General features: G+C 36.8%; 1 protein-coding gene across 1 annotated transcript; it reads right to left on the minus strand.

The window, feature by feature from the left end:
• Positions 1-3743: 3743 nt before the first annotated feature.
• LOC104466496 (lipase member H-like) lies at positions 3744-22497 on the minus strand. Its single transcript, XM_010079920.1, has 10 exons — positions 22425-22497; positions 18890-19266; positions 17128-17236; positions 15213-15314; positions 13680-13769; positions 12378-12545; positions 10688-10780; positions 8190-8301; positions 7644-7817; positions 3744-3831 (listed from the first exon to the last, which is right to left on the minus strand). The coding sequence occupies exons 1-10, from the start codon at positions 22471-22473 to the stop codon at positions 3744-3746; spliced, it is 1362 nt and encodes a 453-aa protein (XP_010078222.1). The 5' UTR covers positions 22474-22497.
• Positions 22498-25755: the final 3258 nt, after the last annotated feature.

Below are 25755 nucleotides of genomic sequence, written 5' to 3' on the forward strand. Positions count from 1 at the left end.
GTTATTAAGCACTAAATATAAATACTGCATTAAATCTCCCAAGCTTGTTGCATTTGATAGAAATAATTTAGAGTTCATTACTACAAGTATATTCTAATGAAATCACTTTGGCGTTACTACAGTATACTGGTTAATTTTACAGAGCCTACACTTACTTATGGGATATATATTTCTTCACATGTTTAGAGACGGTTCCTTATGGTTAAACACACTAGATACAAGCAAACTTCTAAAATAAAGTTAACAAATTTATCATTACAAATAGGGAAATGTTTTTTGACTGGACAGTTTTCCATTTTACAGGTGAGAAGACCGAAGCATGACAGTATCACACAGGCCACCCAGCAGGCCAGTGCTTATAGCCAAATACTGAACCAGGAGAAAACTGGAACATTTAGGGTAGTTCTAAAGAGCAAATATCTCATTCCAAGTCAAACTAGTCTGAAATGAGCTATTTTTCCATTTTATATTTTTCTCAAAGGAAATTGATTTGGTGTTTTCAGCTAATTCTAAAGTTTCCCAATGAAAACACAGGTACACTTTTTTTTGTAGCAAAATGAAAAATGTTAGTGGATATTTCGTACTCTGGCAGAGGATACAAAACAGTACTGCAGTGACTCCAATCGCCCTTCAGCTCTGATGCAGAAGTGTGTTCCACCGAACTACCATCACCTCTTGCTTCAGAACAGGGAACTCCTTGGAAGACTTTAATTTTCTGCCTGACTGTGGCATCCTCTGCTGAGCTCAAGGGAGCTGATAGAATTAGTACAAAGTAGCATGTGGCAGTGAGCCATAAAAAGCTATGCATTTCCGAACAATCACAGCACATTTCTGTTGGTGCTGGGAGACACAAGGCTACGGTCCAAGTGCTTAGCCACTTGAGAAGTGCAATTATGCCCTGGAAATGCACTGCCTGGAACAGTCCCTCTTAAGAAAGGGAAATTACCAACTAAAGTGGGGGAAAAAAAAATTATTTCTGCCTTGCGTTGTTTATTGGAACCTCCTTATCAACCTGGCTGCTTCTTTCCTTTTTACTCACACAAATCAAAGCAACAAGTCACTATTCCTGTCCTACCATTTTTATAGGTATGTTTAAAATGTGTGAAAATATTTTTATTACCCTTCTACCTCACCACTGTGCAACACTGTTAGTCATGTCTGTATGTCTCCTTGTATCTTTGCAACAGCACCTTACCTCACATTTTTTCCATGCATTTGTAATGAAAAAAATTCTACAAAGGTATCTCAGACCCCAATACTTCACATTTTCTTGCTCATGTCTTATGCCCCAACCCACAACTCAATATATCATGACTGCCTGTGTAGCCACCATTTTGCCAGTATGTTTACAGGACAGATAAAGGATGCATGAGGCTAGTAGTCTGCTGTATATGAGTTATGACTACTGCCTAAAAGCACATATTAGTGCAAGTTCTCCTTTCCAAGGGCTGCAATAGCAGACTTCTATCCTAATTTTGAAAGCAAGTAAATGGCAAAGAGTATAGTTCATAGTGAAAACGCCAATCCCAGCAAATGCTGAAAAGGTACACTTTTATGTGTCTCTGTCTTTAAATAGAATAAGCTGTCGAAAAGCAAGCTCGTATGGGTAAATAATTTACAAAATAGGGGGAAAAAACCACTCTTTTGACAACTACATCAATAATAGCTGTGGTAATAAACAAGGACTCAGTTCCATTACTGGAAAGAGCAGTATATCTACCCTTTATGCTGACAATTTAGAGCTAATACAATTTCATTATTTTTTTCCAGATAATAACTTGCAATTGAATATCTCAAGCAAAATAAAAGTTTATAGTCAAAAATCATATTCACATCTCTGTACTTCAGCTCTTCTCAGCAGGACATAAAATAATTTTTTTTAAAAAAGAGAATCTAAAACATAAAAAATGTAAAAAAAATTACAAACGTATAAACATAAAAAACTTCAGAGAAGCTGTAGAAAGCAACATTAAAAGGAAATTTAAGAGGTCATATGATACATCTATATGCCCGAACATCTGTGTCACCCATTGAGAGATTCTAGTTCAAGACATTTGAAATTTACTCTTTTAAAGATATAAACATGATATAAGAAACAGGTATTTGAAACAGGTATATAGCAAGGCTATGAAAGAAAGCAGGCTCAGACACCTGTAAAGGGGAAGCTAGACGTGATGAAAGCAAGGCTGGGCAAAAACCTGCAGAATAAAATCAAGCAAAATAACAGCAGTTTAAAAAAAACAAAGGGAAGAGAAATAAAAAGCCCACCCTTCCATACACATGCATATAAGAAGAACAAAAAAATGTCCTCCTGTATATCTCCTAACGACTCCCTCAGAGGAAAGGAACAAAGCAGAGAATAAAATGACAAAGCTAAGAAAGACACCACCTGAGAAAACCTATGGTAACACAATTACCATTTCTATAGAATAAACATATTTTTTTAAAAAATGTCAGTCCATGAGCAAGTCTGTTCACAGTTCTGTATTTTTTGGTGTGTCCAAGTAAAAGCACACACAATGGCTGGTTCAGAGCTTTGCACACACTGACTAACATGCTGGAGTGCCTCTTGCAATGAAAAGGAAACTTGCTTTCCATTCCTTAGGACACTATCTTCCATCTTCGTTCTAACCCAGTTGTTGACTTTCAATAAAACTTACAATTCATAGGTTTTGGACATCCCACTCTGATATTCAGATGAAATTGGACAATAAGTTCAACCAAGTATTGCTGCCAAGAGGAGGGGTAGTGGGGACATAAAAAAGAAAGGAAAAAGATAACATGCATAGGACTCATTTAAATGAGAAACAAGGGTTAAATACATAAAACAACCTTAAAGAAGAAAAATACATGTTTGTTCTTCAATCAGTACCATCAGGAAAAGCAATCTGGCAATCTGACTTTTTCTGAATTGGAGGAGGAAATCTTTATGTAGGGCTTATTCCTGCTCACATCCTGACAGGTGAAAAGGTGTCATCAATCTCAACCTGAGCAGCAGCTCTAATTCCAAGAGGCTCAAACAGAAACAGAATGAAAATACATCTATTTAATCTTTAAGTTATTCTCTGCAGCACAGACTTTAGAATTGCTTCATATCTGAAACATTGCTGCCCTGTCCATAGGTTTAATGGAAAAAAATACAAATGGCTACAATACTATTAATCTACAATGAGCATAAAATAATTGATTTAAACAGAAAATTTACATATGTGCCCACAAATCTTATTGTTCTAGTTCTTAGAGACTGAGATATTATATAATGAGAAAAAGTTAATTCATTTATCCAGTGAACATCACCCAGCAAAACTGCTATTAGATCTGTAGATCACATGTACAATATATTAAAATCACTTATTAGACAGATAATTGTATTTCCATGTAAGACCCATTGTAAGTAATAAATAATTAAATATATGTATGACTTGACAAATAATATGACAAGATTATGCAGATAATTCATATTTAATTCAGTAGTTGCTCCACTGTTAACAAATAATAACAAATATACCATTGCATGTTCTCCACCATGATACATTTACTTTATTCAGATTTTCCAAATACATAGATATTTGAACTTTTCAATTAATTTCACCCTAAGGCACTCACAGCAAGTAATGCATATTATCAGGTAGACTCTTGAAAATAAATCTAGCTTATCTCATTTCCTTTCTCATTGCAGTCTTTATCCTGAGGAAGAATCAAAATGTCACTGATGTAACGGAAATTAAGTTAGTAGAAGCTCTTTATGTACCCCTCTCTGGGCAAGGGATAGGTTTGAAGGTCAGTTCTGTGTTCTCCATCAATACAAAATCATATCTGCACAGTTGCAGCCTACAAAAGTAGAAAAACAAAAAATGTGCACAACAGAAAACATTAAAATTAATAGAAAAATATTTCAGTATTTGAATTATTAAACCTCCAGTATTTACCACCTCTCAGAGATGGTACTCAGGACAAGAAGTTTACACCTTACTTTATGCAGTACTAGAGTAGTTTTGTCAGACTGTGAACAACAGCCAGGGCATCAGCTGGATGGTGCAAAGTGGCATGAGTAACAAGTGTATCACATTAGTCTGAAATAAGAAGATGCAATACTTCATCCATTAAAGCTATTAATCTGCATTCAAATTAATTTTTTAGAACAATGGTCCAAGAACAGCTCAATTCCTGTTAACACTGGGCCTGAATAATTTATTTGAAGTTCCCTAGATATCAAAGTTTCTCTGCTTTCATTCCACAGAGGAAAGTAGAAAACCACATCATAATATCTTCTAACTCTTTCAGTTGCAATGACAGCATGTGTAAGAAAGTTTCACGGAAGAGACTAATTTGTTATCTAAAAACCTAGAAAACTCAGAACTGTAGAACACTGCATGAACACTTAAAGAGGTCAAAAAGGGAGTCACATACACACAAAGTCTTACTTTTTGTGGTCAACGTGGGTAATAGCTCTGCCATTTTAAGGCAGAGACAGGTCATAGCTCTACCCCTCACGCACTACTACAGATATAGATGGTGAGAGCTCTCTGGTGGCACCTCTAAGGGCATACAAGCTATGATACTTATTTAAAATTATCTTCTACATTGCTCTGAACTCACGGATGTGGCTACACAACATCATCCACCTTAGACTGGGAGGTAGCATACAGTGAAACAGACCAAGAACATCCCTCCAGGAACTTCTGTTGTTGCCCATTAATGGGAGATTTCCAACCAATTAAGGCTCCACCTGTCTGTATGCGAAAGGACTGGTGGATTTCTATGTAAGAATTTGAGACCCCTTTAAGGACTCCACAAAACTAAGATAGTAGATTTTATGACTAAGAAGATCAAGACAAATTCTGGTACTCTGTATAATGTAAAGGATAGAATTTCATCCAGTCCTTCCTCCACAGTTTGTTTTGATTCAAATTTAATGATTTAATTTTATATTATTTTTGTAGAGGGAGAAAAAGAGACATAAAAGCACAGAAATTACCAGCATTTAAAAAGTCCTTATAAAAGACTATGAAAGAATTCAAAGGACAAATTTCCAACCAGAACAATATAAGATTATTATAGACATCCATTTCCTGAGTTGACTCTTAATACCTCATGTAACAATACGATGCTGTATTTTAGCACATTTGCAACAGTATTTGCAACACAGCAGCACAACGCGTTAGCATAGACGGTTCTCCAACAGCAGTTGTCACCTGGGAAGGGCTCTATCTAACCACAGAGGACACAATAGTTAGACAAACCAAAATGCTGAATACTAGAAATAAAAACATACGGTTTCCAACATATCGTATCTCAGCTGAAGTGCAATCCCTCTAAGCCTGTGATTACTGAGTAGCAAATTACAGGAGAGTAGCCCTGAGCAAGGAGCAGGTTCTCCATTTCACTGACAAGGAGCAAAACACAAATACTTTTTTAGTTAGGTGAGGTTTTCATAATTCCTCACCCTATCTGGCTTCTCTACCGTCTACTAAAAAGCAAGGGCACGCCACACTCTCCACACTCTCTGGTTTAGTAGAGCTATTAGTAAGGTCTCCTTTTTTTATTCCTCCTGCCTTGTCTTTGTTTAAAAAAAAAAAAAAAAAAAAAAAAGAAAAAGGCATCTGGGCTAAGTATCTTTGAGACATTCACCTTCCCCATCAATTGCGTTTGAATTGACTGGTAGGTTCAAAAGCTTTTTGAGAAAAGTGACACCTGGACACACACAAGTTAGGAAAGCTTTCTGGGTTTATGGGTGAGCAGGAGTGATTTATCTCACAGACCAGAAGAAGAGTCTGAAAATTATAGGTACCTTTTAGCTCTCCCACATTCACGCACCATCTGTGTGAATAATGGACCAGCCCAGCAGACAATTGTCAGTTATATTCCCCAAACTCCAACTGTCTGCTATTAACCCAGATCTGGGGAGGCTGAAACTACTATCGTCTTTTATCCCTGCACCTGTCCCCTGGTTTTTGCCCACTACTTTGTTATATGAATAAATTAAATATTTTTAATGTAATTTCTAGTTTATTATCCTGTATTCAAGTAATTGTTGTAATTATATGTAACTAAATAAGGTAAATATAGGTAGTTATAATTACAATGAGCAATTATGTAATTATAACAACCAATAGTGTTGTAACATCTGCATTTAACTTATCTTCACATGCTGATTCAATACAGTATTTTTCATTGCTATCTGAAGGTACCTACTGTGCCTATATGACTGCCATCTGATGAGGCTCTGTACAAAGGATTTTAGTGGATCCTATATTGAAGCAAATCAAGTGCATCTTACTTTAAAACTAGCAAGAGTCAGAGTTACAGGAATGTAAACTCAAAACCAATAAGGGCTGTTCACAGAAAATACTCCTTATTTGATAGATCGTTATCTGAAAAAGTCCTCAATGCTGACAGGCTTGTATGAAATGTATCTTCTGTTTTATCACAATTGGGTTGAGGAAAAAAATTGCAATATGATTTAGAGGTTTGACTATCTGTCATCATCAAACACTTTTAAATAAAATCATGCCAGTTCACCTGAGAGCTTGAGACTTATGGCCTTCAGCAAGTTAATAAAGTCTACTGTATATACATTCTGGGGTACAAATTCGATTACTGTGTTCTGTTTCTTCCTAAGTCTCTCCCATCTATCTCCTCCTCTTTCCCAGTAAATATGAAATAGTAGATTAATTTAACAAGGTTTCATCATTTTTACAAAATATCATACCCAATTCCTACTAGACTGTTATCATATACGAAATCAGAAAGCCTTAAATGTTATTTCTCAATTTAACAAAATATACTGACTTAAGGCTTACCCATATTGTAATATTATTCCCACTCATTACTTATTTGATAACCAATATTAGGTTTTATTTTAAATTCTGACTTTGTGGAATCTGCCATTCATATCAAGCAAATAAAGGTAACAAGTCTAAAATAAAGTACTCCTGCTACTCCTGGGTATTTCTTACCTATCCCATGCAGTATGTTATTTTGACAAGATGCAAATGTAAAATTTAATTGCAAGTGCTATTGTACAAGTTACTCAGTAGAACTAAAAAATTAACATATGGCAATACTACTGAATTATTTAAACCCAGAAATAATTAATAAAAGCTTAATAATGACACAATGCAAGTGATTTCATTTTAAGTGTAGGCAAGTATAGACTGTGTTTTGGTCTTGGAAGGTCTTTACCTTCATCAACCAGACCAAAAACCTACTCTAGTCACACAAGTAGCTGAAGTGCTCCATTTAATTTCAGAGTGTGAAAGCTGTGTGCAGACACATGATTAAAATCAGAAAAGTGCTTAATAAAATTTATCTTCTGGAAAATAAGTTTACCATGCAGGTGTAAGTCACGCTGCTCTACATAAGTGGTCCTTGAAAAACTGTGGTGACCAGACAGCAGTAGCAGCCTGTTGTAATGAGCAGCATGAGGGACATCTACATATACAAGGGTGCTGTGCACTAAATGTTAATATGCAAGAGCAGCTCTTCCACATCATAAATCTGATCCCAGCTAGGATGAAAAGGATAGTCATGCATTTAGGAATAAGCGATTAAAAGAATTAATAAAGGGAAATACACATTTCTGAGGAAAACTCCTGAACAGTTTAGTTGATAGACAACTTTGATATGTAACAAACACTTACCTTTCTGGATTATTAAGAGATTTCAGCCTCATCTGGAGAATCCTAAGCTTGTGTTTTGGGCCTATTAAAGTCTTTGTAGAAAAGGTCAAGGAAACTTTTGATACTTTGTCAAGGTCTCGATAAAATCCAGTTAGTATTTTGACTCTTTTATATTGCTGGAATGTTGAAGCTTCGCTAAAGAAAAATATAATTTCTAGTCAGGGTTTTGTTAGCTGAGTAATATTCATTATTTCTAAGCATTATTATTAAGATTAGAAATCTTGTAAAGTGTATCAACTTTGAGAGTTCAGAACAAGGACACCTCAAACTGGATTCAAACCAGTACCAATCAAGGACCTGTGTTAGTTCACAAATAGAGGATCATTTCGGTGTGAGGAGCACTGCCTCTGACACTGAGCCATATTCAGAAAAAGCAGCCATGGACAAGTCTTAACAACCTCATGATACTTACTTGACTTAAAAGTTAACAAGTTAAAAGGTTTAGGAAACTCAGAAAATTAGTCCTACAAAGTGATCAGAAAGATTTAGAGACAAAGCACAACATACCTATTCATCTCCGACTCTACTGTGTTTCCAGCATAATCTGTTATTTTAACTTTAATGAAACCTCTCCTAATGCTTTTATTCCAGGTAGTAATATCCAGTAAGTAGTTATACACTGCAAAAAGAAATGGGAAATAATAAGATTCAAAGAATGACCTCAACAGGATACAGTTGCTATGATCACCCTGTTAAAAGTATTCACTGGTTCATGATAGGAATAGTGACTCTTTCTAAGTTACCAGCTCAAAGCAGAATAGGAAGGCTACTGACAGAAAATAGCTTCTACTGAATCACTACTTGGAGTTGTGTCTAATTACTGTATCACTTCCTACATCCTGGAAAGGATTTGCATCAGAAAGCTGCCATCGAAACTAGCATGAAGAGTTTGACCTGTCTAAGGAAAAAACACAAAATCAAGCCCTAATTAGAACCTTCAGGTTTTGGCAAGCTCTGCAAAGAGGGGATATCTGAGCTACGAGTGTAGCCAAAAATGTTACCCACAAAAGTGACATGTCCAGAAAACAACCGAGGTACATTGGCAGGCAAAGGGGAGGAACAGCATTGGTACAAGCTTTATGTATAGGCAAGGTGGTCAGTTAGCTAGGTGAGCAGATTAAACCAGTGCTAAAAGCTGATGAGAGATATTATTCCTATGCCTTGCTTGCAGTACAGGTCCCCTGAGTACCCTTCCCTCAGAGAAGTCAACCTGCCAAAACCTCTGTGTGTATACTAGAAAAACTGCATGGGGAAGACTGAGGAAGAGGAGAGGCATCTGATTGTTTTCCCGTGCTCCAGCCCCTTCTCCCCCTCCTCTGGAGGGCCCAAAGCCTCAAGAAAACAGGCTGGCTACCTGGGGCTGGCACCTTCCCTGCACTGGCATGGAGATGACCTGCTCCACGGAAACCCTGATCTGGCCGTCTACAACACTTCTGCAATCATCACCATTGTAACTGTGTTATGGCTACTCAGAGGAAACACAGCTTTACTAATCCCAAAGTAAGGAAGCCAATTTTTTTTTTTTTTTTTTTTGCCATGTTGCTTTTTAACATTATTTCCTAAAAGGTCAAGTCTCACCTCATATGAAAAACTCATCCTGCTCAGGTTTACAGTTTAAATTAAGACCTCTTGTTTATTTCTATTTCCTCGTATTTTCAAATATCTAAGAATTAATTTAGTTAATAAATGCCCTCTTTTTCAGACTGGTTTACTAGACTAATTTTTCTTCTTGATTTTGCATATTTCCCTTAAATTTATGCTGTCATTACAACGTTTCTTATTCCTCTCCATGTACCTCCTCCTATATTTGGTAACATTTCTCCCCCTCTTTCTCTCTTCTACCACCCCCTGTCCCAGAATATTAAACATAATCTTTTCCTTCTGCAATGTACTCTTTCATCATCATAATTCTGCCTGGTTGGATTTTTGATGAATGCCCAGATTTTAATATGTGTGAAAGCAAAAGCAAAGCTGTATTTTTCTGCAGGAAGAATGAGTGAGGAGACAGACCTAGCAGCCTGTGCATCTCTGAGAGTACCGAAGAGCAAAGCCCAAGCAGATAGCAGCAGGGGAGAACAATGGTAGCAGGTTTGGGTCGAGCCAAAAGACAACTGGGAGCAGGAGTTATTTTATGCAAAATCCATTTCATCTTCACTAACCTCTCCTTGGCCCTTTGGAAGAAGCAGTGATGTAAGTAAGGATGATTACCACTGTAACAAGAGACACTCAGTCTCTGGTCACAAAACTTGACAAGAAAAGCTAATGGGACAACTTGATTTAGCTTGAATTCCCTGTAAGCCTACCCCCATACTCCAAATCAAAGAACCTTAAATGTAACCAATTAGAAGAGTCTGCTAACATCTGCTTATAAAGGTGAAATCTGCTAATAAAAAAAGAAATTGAAGCTAAGCTGGACCTCTAGATGGATAGGTAGATATCTAAACTGTTTCAGCTAAAGCCCATGCCATGAGAGTTCATTCCCGTATAGCATAAACCTGAAACAGTCAGATAAGTTTTCCCTCCACTGTTTTACTCCTAGGGAGACATGGACTTTTAAATCTGGAGTAGCTTTACTTGACTGTGGGGCTCTCCCCTCCTGGGGTGGAACACAGAGGGGTCTCTTTTCCATCCCCAAGCCAAGGCAGTCTCACTTCCCATTTTTTCTCTCTGAAAATGGCAGCAATGATCCCATCTAAGCAGGTTCTCTCAGTCCAGCTTTTTCCCTGTCACTTGATTCTTCTTTTCTGGATTACTCTTGGCAGCCCATCCCATTACTTAAAAGTCACATTTCTTTCTCAGTTCACATATTGCTTACTCTTCTGCCACAAATCATTCTTCTTCCTACAGCCTGTGAACTGACACTTAGCTTATGGTTTATTACACCACTTTCCATAGCAGTTAACAATAACATTCTACTTTTAACATGCTTTCACTCCAGATCAACGAACAAATAACAGACATAATATTTCATAGAGAGTTTGTTATGTGTGTATTCAATCACTCACTGCAGAATGGGTCTTGATCTGAGGTATCAAAATAAGCTTTCGTTGGTGAACTCATTGGGATTAATAGTTTTTTCCATTGATCAGCATAATAACCTGAAATCCAAAGTTTAAATATTTAATTTCAGACAGGAAAATCATGATGCACATATAATTACACAAAAGATACCCATCCAAAGTGTCAGATTTGTCTTTAATTTTCTTAAATATTGTCTAAGAAAGTAAATTAACTTGGAAAATGCAGCGATCCCCTGAGTATAATAGAACATACTATGCAAGTATTTAATTCTTCTAATGTACTAGTATCACTAAAATTGCCATAATGTAACAGTTGGAATCTATTTAGTCTAGAGTATTAACTCCAAATAATAATGCTTATAAACTCCTGCAGAAGTAACAAAAACAAACCCCAAAAACTAGCCCACATATTTGCAAAGGACAGTTACAGAACAGCTTCACATTAGGCAAAATTTCTTCCTTTCTTTTTCGAATCACTAAAGTAAATATTTTTAAACCCTTTAGCCTATGATTGTGGATATTGTTTAACAAAATGTCAAATACTCTGTCAGCCTCCTAAGCTTATGGATGTAACGTAGAAAGAACTTTTGGTTTATACAATTCTGTGCTTATTGTCTTTGGGGCTTGATAACAGTCCTTATTTCTAAAACGGCTGATCCTGTTCTCTCCCTCCTGGGTTCTTTACCTAGACTGGACAACGATGGCTAGTTCCAGGCTGAAGTTCTGTCACTGCAAGGCAGCAAGCAGGAAAGCTCGCAGCAGAAGGACGCCACTTCTCCTCTCAGTCCCCAGATTCAGCTGCCTGCCATTTCCTCATAGGTTTTATGGTTATTTAAAAAAAAGAAAGAAAAAGAAAGAAACAAAAAAGAAAAAAAGAAAGGTGGCAGCTGGCTGGTCAAATATTTCTCCACCTCTAGCTTCTGTATAAGTGCATCAGCCATGGCTAAAAACCATGCTGGGGAAGTTCTGGAGTCTTTCTGCCCTACTATAAGGTCCTGTTATGGTTGGGTTTTATTATAAAATAGCATACAGTTCAGTCTACCTATGCTTTTTCTTCAAGCCTGATCTGACTAATATAGGGTGTACATCCTAATATAAGGATTCAAAAAAGACAAGGTATGAACTGAAAGTTAAGTTCTAATTAAATATTTTTAAAAATCCATTTTTGAGAAAACCCTGCCAACTAGTAAATGCTCACGCTATTGTAGCTCTTTTCAAACTGTCCCCAGATCCTCTCTAAAAGCAATAAAACCCCAAACTAAAACCCTCTCCAAATAAAAGCTTGATTCCAAAAGAAGAGCCAGAGAAACCATGAGGTTGCCAGAAACATTATAACTCTTAAATAAAAACCACAGGTACACTACGGATGATAACACGCTGTGAAAGTCTAAAGTGATGAAGCAGCTTCTCTACAGAAAGGAAATACGCTGTGAATCCACTTCAGACTGGAAAGCATAATTATCAAAGATTAGGAACATTCAGCATCCGTGCCCAACAGAAACTATAAAGCAGACAAAGCCATTAACTGCTTTAAACAGTATGCAGCTCTGCATGCGATCAACATCTACAGATCCCTTAACAAGAAGCCAATGATCTCTGGAACAAGCCCAGAAAGAGCTAGTCTCTATTTCACGGAAAACCTCACCCAGCCTAGAGCAGATATTGTAACACTTACCCAGCACTGGACAGGACATTGGCTGGAAAGCTCCACAATCAACACATTTTCCTCTCTTGTAATCCAAGTAAGAGTCACAAGGATATGTTATTATGTTGCACTTTCTTTTCAAAGATGATAAGAAGAGGAAGACAGATCTTTGATGGTCACATTTAAAATATCGAAGTCCTTCAGGAAAGAAAAAAACAAAATACACAAAGAATGTCTAATCATTTTTATTCATGAAAGAAAAGGTGTTATCAAAGTAATCCCATTTACTCGAGTCATTCTTAGTTAGCTATGCTTTTATTCTCCGGTTAGTTGACCACCAAGTGTAAAAAATGGATGCATACACAAAAGAAGAAGAAATTGAAGACTATTTTGAATATTACAGGTACAGAGAAAAGTCTATAAGGTTTTACATGTAACAAACAGTCTACTAAATCCTATTACATTTCCAGATTTTTTTGTTACAAAGCATGAATCTGAGTTAAAATTTGCCTTGTTGCATCCAGTGTAGAACACTTTGACAGAAAAATTACTGTGAGGAATAATTCAGAGAGTCTTCTCTCTAGGTTTTTGGGGGTAATAAATTCCTTCCTTTCCTAGCAAAACAAATTATGAGAATTTTACAGATGAAGATGATCCTGAGTCTTAAGGCATTGCCCCATACTCACAGACACACGAGTGAAAGCCCTATGCTTTTGTAGCAGCTCTAAGTCGTAGCAGCACTGCGTGGATTAGTAATAGAAACATAGACATAAACATATCCAAAAAGAGTAAATAAAACCAATGGGCAGCAACCTTGACTAAGATTTACAGAGGTTGAAATAAGCAAAATTCTGCTGCAAAAGATCATGTGGTAAAACTGTTTTCATCCTAGAGCCTAAAAGACCTATCCAAAACCTAATTCATCATTGCCAACCAGGAGGAACCTAAGAGACAGTGAAGACTTGAAAGCCTTGCCTTCTATGTCAAACCACTTGGACACAAACATCTTCCCCTGTGCCTAGCCATATGAAAAATAGTGATCACTATATGCAGATTGTATATACAATATAATAATGTAATTCCATCATACCAATAATAACGATGTGGTGGAATATATATACTTCTAGGAAGATGTTTTTTTTTAAAAAAAATGTCAAATGTCTTTGTTATTTCTCATTTGCTAAGCAGGGATAGAAAAGAAAGAATACAATGCCCTCAGCTCACATATTACTTAATATGTGCAGTGTCCATTGAATTCAGTTTAATGGTTTGATTTTTTTTTTTGTTTTATCTCAAACTCTTTTCTCATTAATTGAACACATTTTTACTTACCACTGAATATTGTTTGTGGACAGCCAGGCTGATCCATTCCTCCATTTGGATAGAAATCAATGGTTCCTAAAGGTTTCTTGAAACCTAGTGCTAAAGTAGAGATGTCATGAATCAAAAAAAAAAAATCAGAATTATACAGTCAATTATTTATTACTACGTTCCTTACAAAATAACACAGAGGTCTTAAGGGAAATTTTTGCCATTATACTTTTTTTTGTTCTGTAAATAGAAGTCATGCTAGGAGTTAAAATCCTTTTTTTTTTTTAAATAAAATTATAAAAATGTAAATGCTGTACAAAAATGTAAACAAATTTGTGTAAGATTCCTACTGCCACAAAAGAAAAAGGAAACAACAGAAGCAATTATTCAGTGCTGTAGCTGAGACGTTATTTGCACAAAGCAATTTAGGAAATTCATGTTGTCTCCAGCAAAGTTCTTTCCTAATGTAATTTTCATTAGAGCAAGGTTTTCAATTTTTTGCATATGACATGAGCTACAGTAATATAAGCAGTATATCAAAGTAGAAAAATCTGTATCTGTCCTATAAAAGACCATGAGTAAGACTTAGCTCAATCTGATCTACCTTCCTTTTTACCAGACATTGTCTTTATTCACATAATTGGAACATTTCAAAAATTGTTATTTTACAGCTTCATATATAAATTTGTATAGTGAAACGCTAATTTTAAATATTATTAAAGCAACAGATATAAAACTACACAAATAATGGGACAAGTGTGGTAGGTTTGAAGAGTTTACTTATGGTTTTAAGAAAAAAATTAAACCAGATCATAGCATGGATGAAGCAGAGTTTACAACAGTCTTCATTTTAACCTTACAGTAACATGATTTAGAATTTTAAGCAGTGGATCTGTACTGTACTGACATAATACATTTGAGACTGGCTGTCTCAGAAGGGACTAAGTCAGTGATAATAACATGCTTACAACCTCTATGTTCATACACACTAGCACAGCAAAAGAATGTTAATGCTAATTTATTTGGGAAATAGCAGTATCATAAATTAATGCAATAGGCATGCTTTATTCAATGTGCAGACTTGGTGTTTTTTGATTATTCAGAAGGAATAAACTATAACAAACAAGACAAATTACAGTGGTGTGTAATCACTACTTTTGTATGACATTAAATGGACTCATGACTATATGGTTATCTACATATACCTTCAGTTAGCTGTTGGATACGTAAGTTATTTCAATATTTTCAGGTTCACTCATAAAACTCCACTCACTCAATAACATGGCTACTCATGTCAGAACTGAACAAAACAGCCCATCGTTGCTTAAGTCATTAGCAAAGTTGAGTTTCAATCTCTTAATGAAGAGGCATAATAACATACAGTATGATTTCAAAAGCATAGACATTGTTAGAAAGCAGTAGCACAGGAATCCACCTGATAACACAAAATATATACTTCTTCAGCAGAATTTGGATGTTGCTGAAACTGCTTATACCTCAATTGCTTTCCTGCCTTTCCTCAAGTTGAAATAGGATTTAAGGCTATGTCATTACCATCAGTATCTGAATGGATTACATCAACAAATTGTGCATCAGTACGATCCAGTCTCCCCCCTGGTGGTTCTCGAGTGAATGATGGGCCTGCTGGATCAAGACCTAAAAGAAAACAGTAACACTAGCATTACAAATCTCGGAGCCTGTTTCTACAGATATACACAAGACTGACATTTGAGCATTATTCATCAATGACTCTTCATTTTCCTGGGATAATAATAAAAATAAAAACCAGAACAATTCTTCTCAGGTTTTCATTCTTCAACTTGCTAAGCAAAGCAAGGGTTCCTACCACAAGACTGATCAACCCATATCTTTGAATTTCTGTCTCTCCCTAATCATTTGTGCTCATCTCACAGGCCTCCAGATGAAGTACAAGCCAACAGCATTAGGGATCAAATCAGGAGAATTATTTTTGTGTTTTTCATCAGAAAATACCGTACCTATTATGTACTTCATAAAAATGAAATGCACAATGTAACTACTCTCACCAGCAGAACACAAGATGAAAACATCTTGCATGGAGACAATTTCAAACACTCCTATAAGTGAAGAAGAAAATATATTTTTCTTTTTTTTTTTAAATCTAATTTTTCCAACATCAGTTTGGGCTGCTGGCTCAACTTGTTTGAGAGAAAGAGAATCAAAACAGTCACTTAAGAGTTTATGAGCCTTGTGTGAGCCTTTATTTATCCATATCTGTAATTATAAGCAGGTGATTGAAACTTTTCATGTAATTCCATTTGCTTGTGAGCATCTGAGCTCAGAAATTACATGGATCTTCTCGCCCAATTATTTAACAGAGAGGACACAGACCTTCTAACCTAGCTTTGCAATCAAGACTGTCCCCAACCAGTAACACCACCAAACTCTAGGGAATTGTAAAGTGGAAATGAGTATTCTTAACCAAAGGAATATAGCCGGAGTCTATCACACTCTCAGAAAATGCCCTGACTTTCAGATTATTGTACTAAATGGGCAGGAGTCTCCAATTCCCTTTCTTAAGGCTGGCTATTGGCTCTTCTTACATTTTGGGAAAAAAATTACTTAAGTACTCTGAAAACAGTATTTGGAGATATGAATCTCAATGAGAGCTAGCTGCCCCTTTCAGCCTGAAACAGCTGCTCTCTGAAGTCCAAAACACTATCCAGGACCCCCTTCTCCCTCAGCACCTTTTCTGATAGTTAGCTTAGTGAGTTTCCTTCTCAACACACTAACTGCAGTGAGTTTTGCTCTTTCACCACAAGAAGTATCCAGAGCCTGTGCACCCAAATTAACACTGTGGATTCTGCCCTGGGACCCAGCATCTAAAAGTTAATCCTAAATTTTGTGCATCCTGAAAGATGTACCCAAATGATGGCACTCCAATTTTCACCATATGCACCACTTCCCGCAGATGGCAATGCTGACGATGTAACAACCATGAGGTAAGATTTGCAGTATCCATAGACAGGTTGGACACCTGATTTAAGCTCCCTGTGGCAGATAGCTCAACGTACTAAAGCCTGCACCGTGTTCAGATACCTCAAACTGAAAATAAATCCTTGTGCCTGACTCCTGTGGTCTGACCAAGAGCTTTTGAATTTCCCTTCAGAGCAACCTGACTTGCTACATCACCTAGACAGAAACCCAGGTGGTATGTCAGTTAACTTAAGTGGCATTTGGATGTAGCACTCAATTTTCATTTGAGAGACTAGAGGTACACAGATTGGAAAATTTCAGCTGTAACTTATGCATTGAAGGCAGAGCTTCACAATTTTCTGAACTTCTACCAGGGATACATTTTTCCTCGTGTATGTTACTAAATAATCAGTTCTCATTTGTCAATATTTCAGTGCTAGCATCTATATGATTTGCAGCTATGATAACAATACAAGGTACATTAGAATATGTGTAGCAGGATTGAAAGCTTTACCTGTAATTCTGCCAATTTTGCCATTATACTTTTGGCCAACAAAACCAGCTATATGAGCCCCAAGACTAACACCAATCATATGTATAGTGTCAAGAGAAGCTCCATCTACCTGTCAGGGAAAAAAAAAAAACAAACACAACAACAAAGCCACAACCACACACACGGTTAACTGAACAGACATCAGTAGACTGATTTAGTTTTCACTTTTTGTCAGTACTTAAGTGACATTTCTAACTCTTTAACTTTAAAAACAAATGGAAATTACACAGTTTTCTTCAGTTTGGCATTCTCTACTAGTTAAAAGTGTAGTAATTATTAAATTCTTTGACTAGAAAAATGTAAAAAGGAAGTTTGAGTCACATTTCTTCTAAACTGTCACACTAGTAAGAAGGGGAGCACAGGGAGGGAAGAGGAAGACAGTTACCAGATACAAGAAAAATGAACCAAAACTATGAACTAGGAAAAATAGTCTATCTCTCCCTCCCTTATCCTTCCAATAAAATCAATTTATAACGTAATACCATTAACACTCGTGCCACAGATCTGATGAATCATGGTGCCAAATACACACCTGTGGGAAAGCCTTAAGGTGCCCATTCTACAAAGCAGGCAGTACTTAAAAAAAAAAAAATCTACCAAAGAACTCTGAAATAGTACCAGCAGACCTGTTAGAATTCCTGAAAAGTGATGGGATGATATGTGGAATCTGAAATATTCATGCATCTCAAAATGAATTAAGAAAGGCCTCACAACAGCTTGCAAATGTGAAACGGATAGCTGTGGGACACAACATACCCCAGCACCATCACTTTGATGACTCGCACAAGATCAGCCCAAGCATGCTCTGCAGTCATTGCTTTGCCAGGCAGATCTGTAACCAGCAATTAACCAAAATCTGCATCAAGAAATTTGTGAAATACACCTTTTTAACATACTCTGGACTGGAGACTGTTCTTGCAGTCCTATTTTATTGTTCTATTAAATAACAATAAATTTACTCTTATAATTATGAATTGTTATCTCTATATCTAGTCCCAGAAGGCAGATTCTGACAGGGTCTCTCTTCTTTCGCCTCATCCTTTCTCAAAACGCTGGGGTTTTTACTCAAATTCCACATGAACATTTTCTTACTGCACAGCATTCAACATTTCTGAGAATGGCTGGGAAAAGAAGTGGTGAGAATAGAAGAAAAATCAAGTGGTAAATCTAAAAATGCCATAAATGAGATTATAACTTGTTTTGTTCATTTGATTAAGCAATAAATCTAAAGCCCAGTTAAGACCACTGGCATCAACAATTGTTTCAGCAACTCCCTCTTGAATCAAGAGGTTTATAGCACTTTGGAACAAACACTTGTATGTCAGTGATGTCTTTTCCATTGAGAATCTTTAATTATAGTAGTTTAATAGTAAAAAAAAGTAGTGTAATATTTTTGTAAAATTTTAATGCTGCATACTACTTGAACATCTCTCACTTCACTTCCCCACTGGTGCATTCTCTCTTGCCAGAAGACCTAAAACTTCCATCTGGTTAACAAAATCAGATGCACTCTCAGGCATACTTCAGTGAAAGGGAAATAAGAACTCAGATGAAGTTAAAGATATGCAGTAATAACTGCATGCAAAGTTAGTAAATACTTTGATAAAGAAATGTAATTTGATATTGTTCACTGGGCTTCTCTGTAGAGATATTTTAAATATCCATTCCCACTCACACTATGGTATTTAAATTTATTCAGGACATATGCAACTTTCTGCCTTACCAGCATCTGGTTAACATAGTTCTTCAGTATTTCTGCAACTTTTCTGCAGTTTTCAACAGCAGTTATGTAATTCACAGTTGTAGCACCACGATTCCAATCAACTATAATGAGATTAATATCCTCTGAAGACAGTAAAAGCTCCTTCATGTCACCTAGCCATGCTGGTGGAGACCCTGTTGGTCTGAAGCCGTGAATAACAAAGACAATTTTCTTGGAGGTATTAAGGTACTCAGATGCGGTAACATTATGTTCAATGAGTCTCTCAGAACAGTTTGGATTTTCCCTTGTGTACAGCAGTAGCTGGACTTGGAGTTCTGTCCCAGACAAAGCATTGCCTATGTTAAGGTCTGTAAATTCAGGACATTTTTTCTCCTCATCTGAAAAAGATGAAAATGTTAGACAGTCATTTGATGAATTAGATCACCTGAAATACCACCCCTTCACTTTTCTTTCCACATTTTTCAACTAAAAGTGAAGAACTTCCATTTTCTTCACTCCAGACCTCCGGAAGGAGGTGCCAGAAAGTGCACTGAACAACAAGAACACACAGTTTAACTAATGACTCTGCAGATACTACTGTGCTCCTCTGAACTTTTTCAATGCAAAATTAACCTTTCTAAATATTCACAAAACATATATTTTCTCCATAATAAATATAAATTAGGAGTCAGTTTTGATAAGATCCTTTGCTTATCCATTTAGGTTCTCACAATTTTTTCACAAGCAGGGTGTGTTGCATAAACAGGAAGACTGCTGTGGTTGTTTCTTCCTCTTTCGGCCAGGGTGTCGAAGTTGCCATTCCTCAGGCCTTATAGTTTGATCTGGCAATGAGAAACAGCTGCTTGACAGTATGGATATGATACAGAACCCTCCCCTAGCTTCGGATCACCATAAGGACACCATCACTAAGAAACAAAGAAAGAAGAAAGAAAGGATCCTATTCTGAGTTTAAAAAAATAAGAATCTGTAAGGTCAGTGGACATAATAGCACAAGAAAAATCGTAATATTTAGCATTTCTGTGCTCTGACAGTTACGGTGTACAAGGTTACGCTGTAGATCAGTCAGGACCAGTAAAAGGATGGAGATTTTCAAAAGAGTCTAAAAAGACTTAATTTTTTACCTCTGTGCTTATCAGTGTCAAAAGTTAGTGCTTTAAAAAGTATCCTCTGGTTAATGTGGTCACATTGTGTGGATAAGCCACTTCAGGATTCTGGGCACAATGCCGATGCCTGTCACAGTTTTTCTGTACGGCCTCTTCACCTTCACTGTGGTGTTAGCTGGTGTATGGCCAAAGGAATTTTCACCAATCTCTGGATTTCTAGTGGGCTGCGCACCTTTACACAAGGCTTTTGTCTGATATCTCGTGGCACTTTTCTCAATTTTCCTGTCACTAACAACTTTGCAAAACAAGACTCAGTCAACTTCTAGAAAGCAAAAGTAGGAAGAGAAATAGTACCTACTCAGTTCCTTAAAAAATAATTTTAAAAGTAACCTGAATTTATCAGAATTGCTGAGTTATAGGAGAGGCAGTGCTAGCTCTTCTCCTTTCCCCAGCAAGTGGCTGGCAGGCAGAACCAAATCCACCACATCTGCACCTCTGAGACAGGCAGCGAGCCCTCACCTGTTTATAAAGCTGCGAAGAGCAAGTGGCAGAGGGGTTACAAGGTATCCGAAAAATGTGGTTAATACTGTAGTACAGATCTAAGCAAAGCTAAACAATATGAATTACAGTACATAAGTTGCAGTAAAGATGCCATAAAGACACTAATTCGCTTAGGGAACTAGACCAATCACCTCTAGGCCAAACCATGTGCCTACGATGACTAGACCAGTCACTTCTGGAGTGGACATCACAAAAATAATGGATATTTGCAAACCAGAGCAGGGTTGAAGTTACAGAGTGTTAGAAATGGCCTGAAAATTCCTGTGCCAAATCATCCACACAAAATTTTCATGCCTATCATCACCTTATGACAATAGCTACAATTATTTTCTCTTGGAAAAGTTAGAATTACATCTATTTCAAAATGAATAACACTCTTCTCCTCATTTTGACATTGAATAAATTAAGTAACTATTACTGAGATTATTGCATGGATTATTAACTAGTGGTACGGGAAGGCAACTTCGTTTCATTGCTGAGACTTATCCAAGATGTTCTGAAATTAAGAGCTGTTCAGCTACAGTTGCCTTGAATTTAATGAAAACAGTATTCAAGAACCTGGTATAATGTCATACATGTGGCATGATACTAAAATGTTAATAGAATGTGTCACATTTAATCTCTAGTTCTCCTATAATGATATATGACAATAAAACTAGAATATAAATTCTATTACACAAATGTCATATACAAAGCTAAATGATAAAAAATAGCCTCTTGTTTAAATTTTTCCTATTCAGATTCAAAGCTACAATATGAAACTCTTGCATTTTTGCCTAATATTGTTCTTAAATCCAAGTTTAATCACTGACCTGTACAATTCACACCTAGATATCTAACATATAAAAGATTCATGCTAAGATGCTGTTGAAGTGTTCCTCCATATCCATTTAAATGTTTTGGTTTCTTATCATTTAACTGGTAGAAATAAGGATTAATTTTTCTAAAGCCAGTAGAATGACAGTGACATAAAACAGAGACACAGTGTGGTCCATGGAAGTGGGAAATCTAACACAAAGAAATTATTTTAACTGACAAAACCTATTTATGAGCTCGGAAATGTCAAAGAGAAACAACTCATTTACTTTTGGCTGTGAAATGACAGCTGTTATTCTTTGAGAAGTAAATAGACAAACAAAGAAAATATGATGTCTTTACTGTGGAATTTAGATAAGTACTATGAATAGATTTATAGACTTAATACTTTGAATTGCTGAGCAAGGAGTGATTGAGGGGAAGTTTCTCACACTACTATTTCTGATTGACTAGTGGAAGGAATACCCAGCTGCCCTTTGTGGACATCTGTGGGAGTACTCACATACACTTTTCTGTACAGTCAGAACATACAAAGAGGTGTTGGGCAGTTACATATGCAGTTTATCTCAGTTAATATGCAATTTTAACTTTCCTGTGTATACTTCGGAGCGTTATAAGCACCTTCTGTGGTTGAAAAGGGGAAAACCTTAAGTGCACACTGACTTTCTTGTAACTAAATTTTACTATTTAAAGCATAACACATAACTGGAAAACCTGTCAACCTATCAAATCAGCAGTAAACAATAAACTTATGTTAATATGTTAAAGCTATTTCACAATTTCCTCTTTACTTCGTACAAAGGGCACATACCTGAGTGTGTCTCCGTGCAAAGTACAGCCAGAGATAAAGTATCAGGCTTTGTTCTATTTACTTTAAAATTAAAACCTCCGTCTCAGTTTCAAAGTGATCAAATTCTCTTTACTAATCATCTGCTGCATTAGGCATAATTACAAGGTTTAATCTTTTGGCCAACTTAAAGTAAGGAATATTCATTTTTTTATGATTGAATAAAGCCAAGAGACTACATTGCAAAAAATAAGCTAGTAGTTCTTACCTGATTTCACCCAGTATATCAAACAGATGAAGAAACACAATTTCAGCATGTGGAAATGGAGAAAAATAATATGATATATCACAGACAACCTAACTGAATGCCACTAATGAGTGGCATGCAGAGTAGGAAGCAGAAAGTAAAGCTGTAGTCAAGCTTCTGCAATTCATGACTCCTCCTATTGAATGACTTCAGTAAATAGGGTGTTTTCTCGACTTCAAGGGTTGGGACTGGTTTTTAATCTATTTCCCTCTCTGGCTATCAGCAGATTTACACGTAAGCAATTGACGTTACACATTATTGATAACTCTGTTTCACGCATGGAATTTCGGAAGCAGAGTAACGAGAGGTACATCCCATTAGAGACTGACCATGTGTCTTTTTTTAAGTGTGTCACTTAACTGCAACCAGAGGCATTTAGATGGGCAAAAGAAACTTAGAACAAAAAGTCACTGTGGTGACAGAAGGATTTTTCTCTAGGAACTTGAAAATAATTCTGAGAACTCTCTCTCCATTAGATGCATTAAATTATTTTCTGGCTTTTTCCAAAGAGTCATTCTCTAATTTAAACCCAGAGCAGGCCTGTGAAAGCGCTTATAGGGGAGAGAGATGGAGCTTAGAGCCCCACAAATCTCAGACAACGATTTGCTGGGAATTTGGGGTATGTCACTTAACTTCATTCACTCTGTGTCTTCAACTATAAAACAGATGAAGAAAGATCCGTTTTTGTGAAGCTCAATTATTTACAAAACAATTCCCTGGGTAAATACAAAAGGACAAACTTCAGTTCCTTGGAGTTCATAGTGAGCCAAAAAGGCAGATAAACTCTGAATTGTTCAAGTGAGACATCTGGATCCTCAGTTTCCCCATATCTGGCCCCTAATTATTCCCACTGTATGAGAAGGAAAAGGAAACATAACCCGTCAAATATGAGAGAGACGCATCCCAGAAGTGGATTTTTGCGTAGTGTATCCTTCACAGTACTTCTAAACATAAGGTTTAGGTCTCCTTCTTTTCCATCCACAGAGGTTAAGGGAGGGGGTTATGTGTGTTTCATTACATAATTTTAGGTGATTGGCCTCTTCAGCTGGCTTTATGATTTGGAGCAGCTCAACAAAGCCGTGCTACACAAGCTCCTGCAGCAGATAGCCTTTAGGGAATCTCTTCACAGTCTTTTCCCCTTTGAACAAGGAGAAGAAGATGCGGTATGTCCACTCATATGAAAACCAACTCAGTTTAACAAGTGACCTTTTATTACTTTTTTGCTTCTATTTCTCAATTTGTCACTCTCCTCTCAGTAAAGTTCACCAAGGCAGCTCTTGTTATTCCTTTGCTTTCCCTCTTCATCTCAAGTCTTTGACACTTTGTCCAGCTATTATTATACAAACACGGCCATAATTTCATTACATATTACTTAGAACAACTAATGGTATAGTGTAAATTTGGCTCCTTCCCCTCTCTACTTTTTAATATAGATTACTGTTACAACAAAAACTTAGTGCACCCAAGCAACCACCAGTTAGGCAGCCTCAGCATGCACTCAGTAGGCAGTAAGCATTCATACACAAGTTAAAGCACGGAGAGCTCCACACCACTAAAAACAAATGGGCAATAGCCCTAGTAGAATATTTGCCGTGCTTGTCCAAGAGCCAATCATCTGATCTTACAAGAAAATCTTACATACATACCTTTACATATACGTAATGCCACCAGCTGTGAATAAATAAACAGTTCTTTTACACATGAACAGGGAAAAGAAAGGAAATTTAAGTTCCCTCTTGAACTGAAAACCAATAGCCCAGCTCACATGTAAGCAAAGTACAGTGCCACCCATGTCAATATAACGACCCATGAGACAGTTTTAAAGCCCTCTGAAATCACTCTCAGGAAAGGACTCCTTTACTAAATTGACACCCAGAAAGTTGTGTGGTATTAATCAGGATGTTGAACTAGTGCCTGTTGGTCTCACCTCTCTGTCATATGACAAGGGGACTTTGCTCATCAACAGTGGCACTTATGTCACTTGGAAATTCATAAATCTTAACTACGGTCACTGTATACACTGCAGTTTCTACTGACATCCCACTGTCAGCTAAATCCTTCAGGGTGACCCTGAGTTTCAGGTACACTGTCACAAACAGATGCTAGACCCTCGAAGTTCAGGCACTGCCCCTCCCGCTTCGCTGCATATTGGTACGTCCACTGCTTTTCTCACAAGGATACACTTCTTCTCACACTGAAATTCAGAGTCACCTGCTCTGAAAGTGCCTTATGCAAACCAGTGGAGGATCCTGGCACTGCCTCTTTAGAACTTTGTTCACCACAGTGCTCAGGACCATTGGAGTAGTACCTCCTGAACAAACCCTGACACTTTTGGGGGAGCCCACAGTCCACCAGCTATTACAAAGCCCTCTAGACTGGCCAAGTGTTCAAGTTGAAAAAAATACATTAAAACTTCATTTTATTACAGTACAAGATTACTATGATTTATAGGTAACAGGACAGCACTTTTACAATTCAGTTTACCCCCAAAAGCTGCTGATAAAATAACAGCTAAAAAATTACAGCATGGTTTTCCAGATTAAAATCAAATTCTTAGGCAAGACTCGATATCCTCATTTGTGGTCACATGCAAATGTATTTCCCCTTCTAATCTTCTGTCTACCCGCAAGGATTTCGTCATCTTGGGAAATCCCACTCTCTTAAGAATTCTCATTTCTCTTACGAACCAGGCCACTCCTTCAGAAAAATTCCTCTCTCGCTGCTTCCTTTCAGGCAAGAAAAAATCACACCTGGCTTTTGCAATGCAGTATGTTTAACTACAAAAAAAAGCTGTTTAAAGATTACAAAGCAAAACACCCTGACTGGCTGGAAGAAACTGAAGATCCATTATGTATTTAACACTGAGGCTTGTAATTCCTGACAATTGATAATCCCTTTTAAACAGCCGTAAGAAAAGCATGCAAATTATTACTTGTTTTTATCTGAAACTTATCAGGTCAGTCACTAAGTCTCCATTATAAAATAATAGGCATTGAGGCAAAGCACACCAACTACGCTTGGAAAAAAAAAATCTCTAATACTATTTTTCACATTGTTGTCATCTTCTACAAATGTGCTTCTTTGCAAAATAACACTTGAAAAATACACACTGAATGTTAAATGTGTATATGTGCTTGAAACCTCTTTGCAGTAACCATGTAACAGCAGGTTATAATGCAGGTATAACTTCAGCTTTAAATGCACTCGTATTGACCTGAAGAATCAACAGTCAGGTCCCATTGGGATTTGGATTGCTGTAAAGCAGGATGATCCAATGTCTCCAGTTTTATTT

Source organism: Pterocles gutturalis, unplaced genomic scaffold (assembly GCF_000699245.1).
Source record: "Pterocles gutturalis isolate BGI_N339 unplaced genomic scaffold, ASM69924v1 scaffold35124, whole genome shotgun sequence".
NCBI classification, from domain to species: domain Eukaryota; kingdom Metazoa; phylum Chordata; class Aves; order Pterocliformes; family Pteroclidae; genus Pterocles; species Pterocles gutturalis.

What these genes read in the sequence shown, in the direction of transcription:
- LOC104466496 (XM_010079920.1), bottom strand. Translation starts at nt 22,473, where the DNA reads ATGCTGAAATTGTGTTTCTTCATCTGTTTGATATACTGGGTGAAATCA. An exon ending in CAAAATTGGCAGAATTACAG is followed by an intron (nt 15,315 to 17,127) that starts GTAAAGCTTTCA and finishes GTTTTCTTTTAG; the next exon opens with GTCTTGATCCAGCAGGCCCA. An exon ending in AATCCATTCAGATACTGATG is followed by an intron (nt 13,770 to 15,212) that starts GTAATGACATAG and finishes TCTCTACTTTAG; the next exon opens with CACTAGGTTTCAAGAAACCT.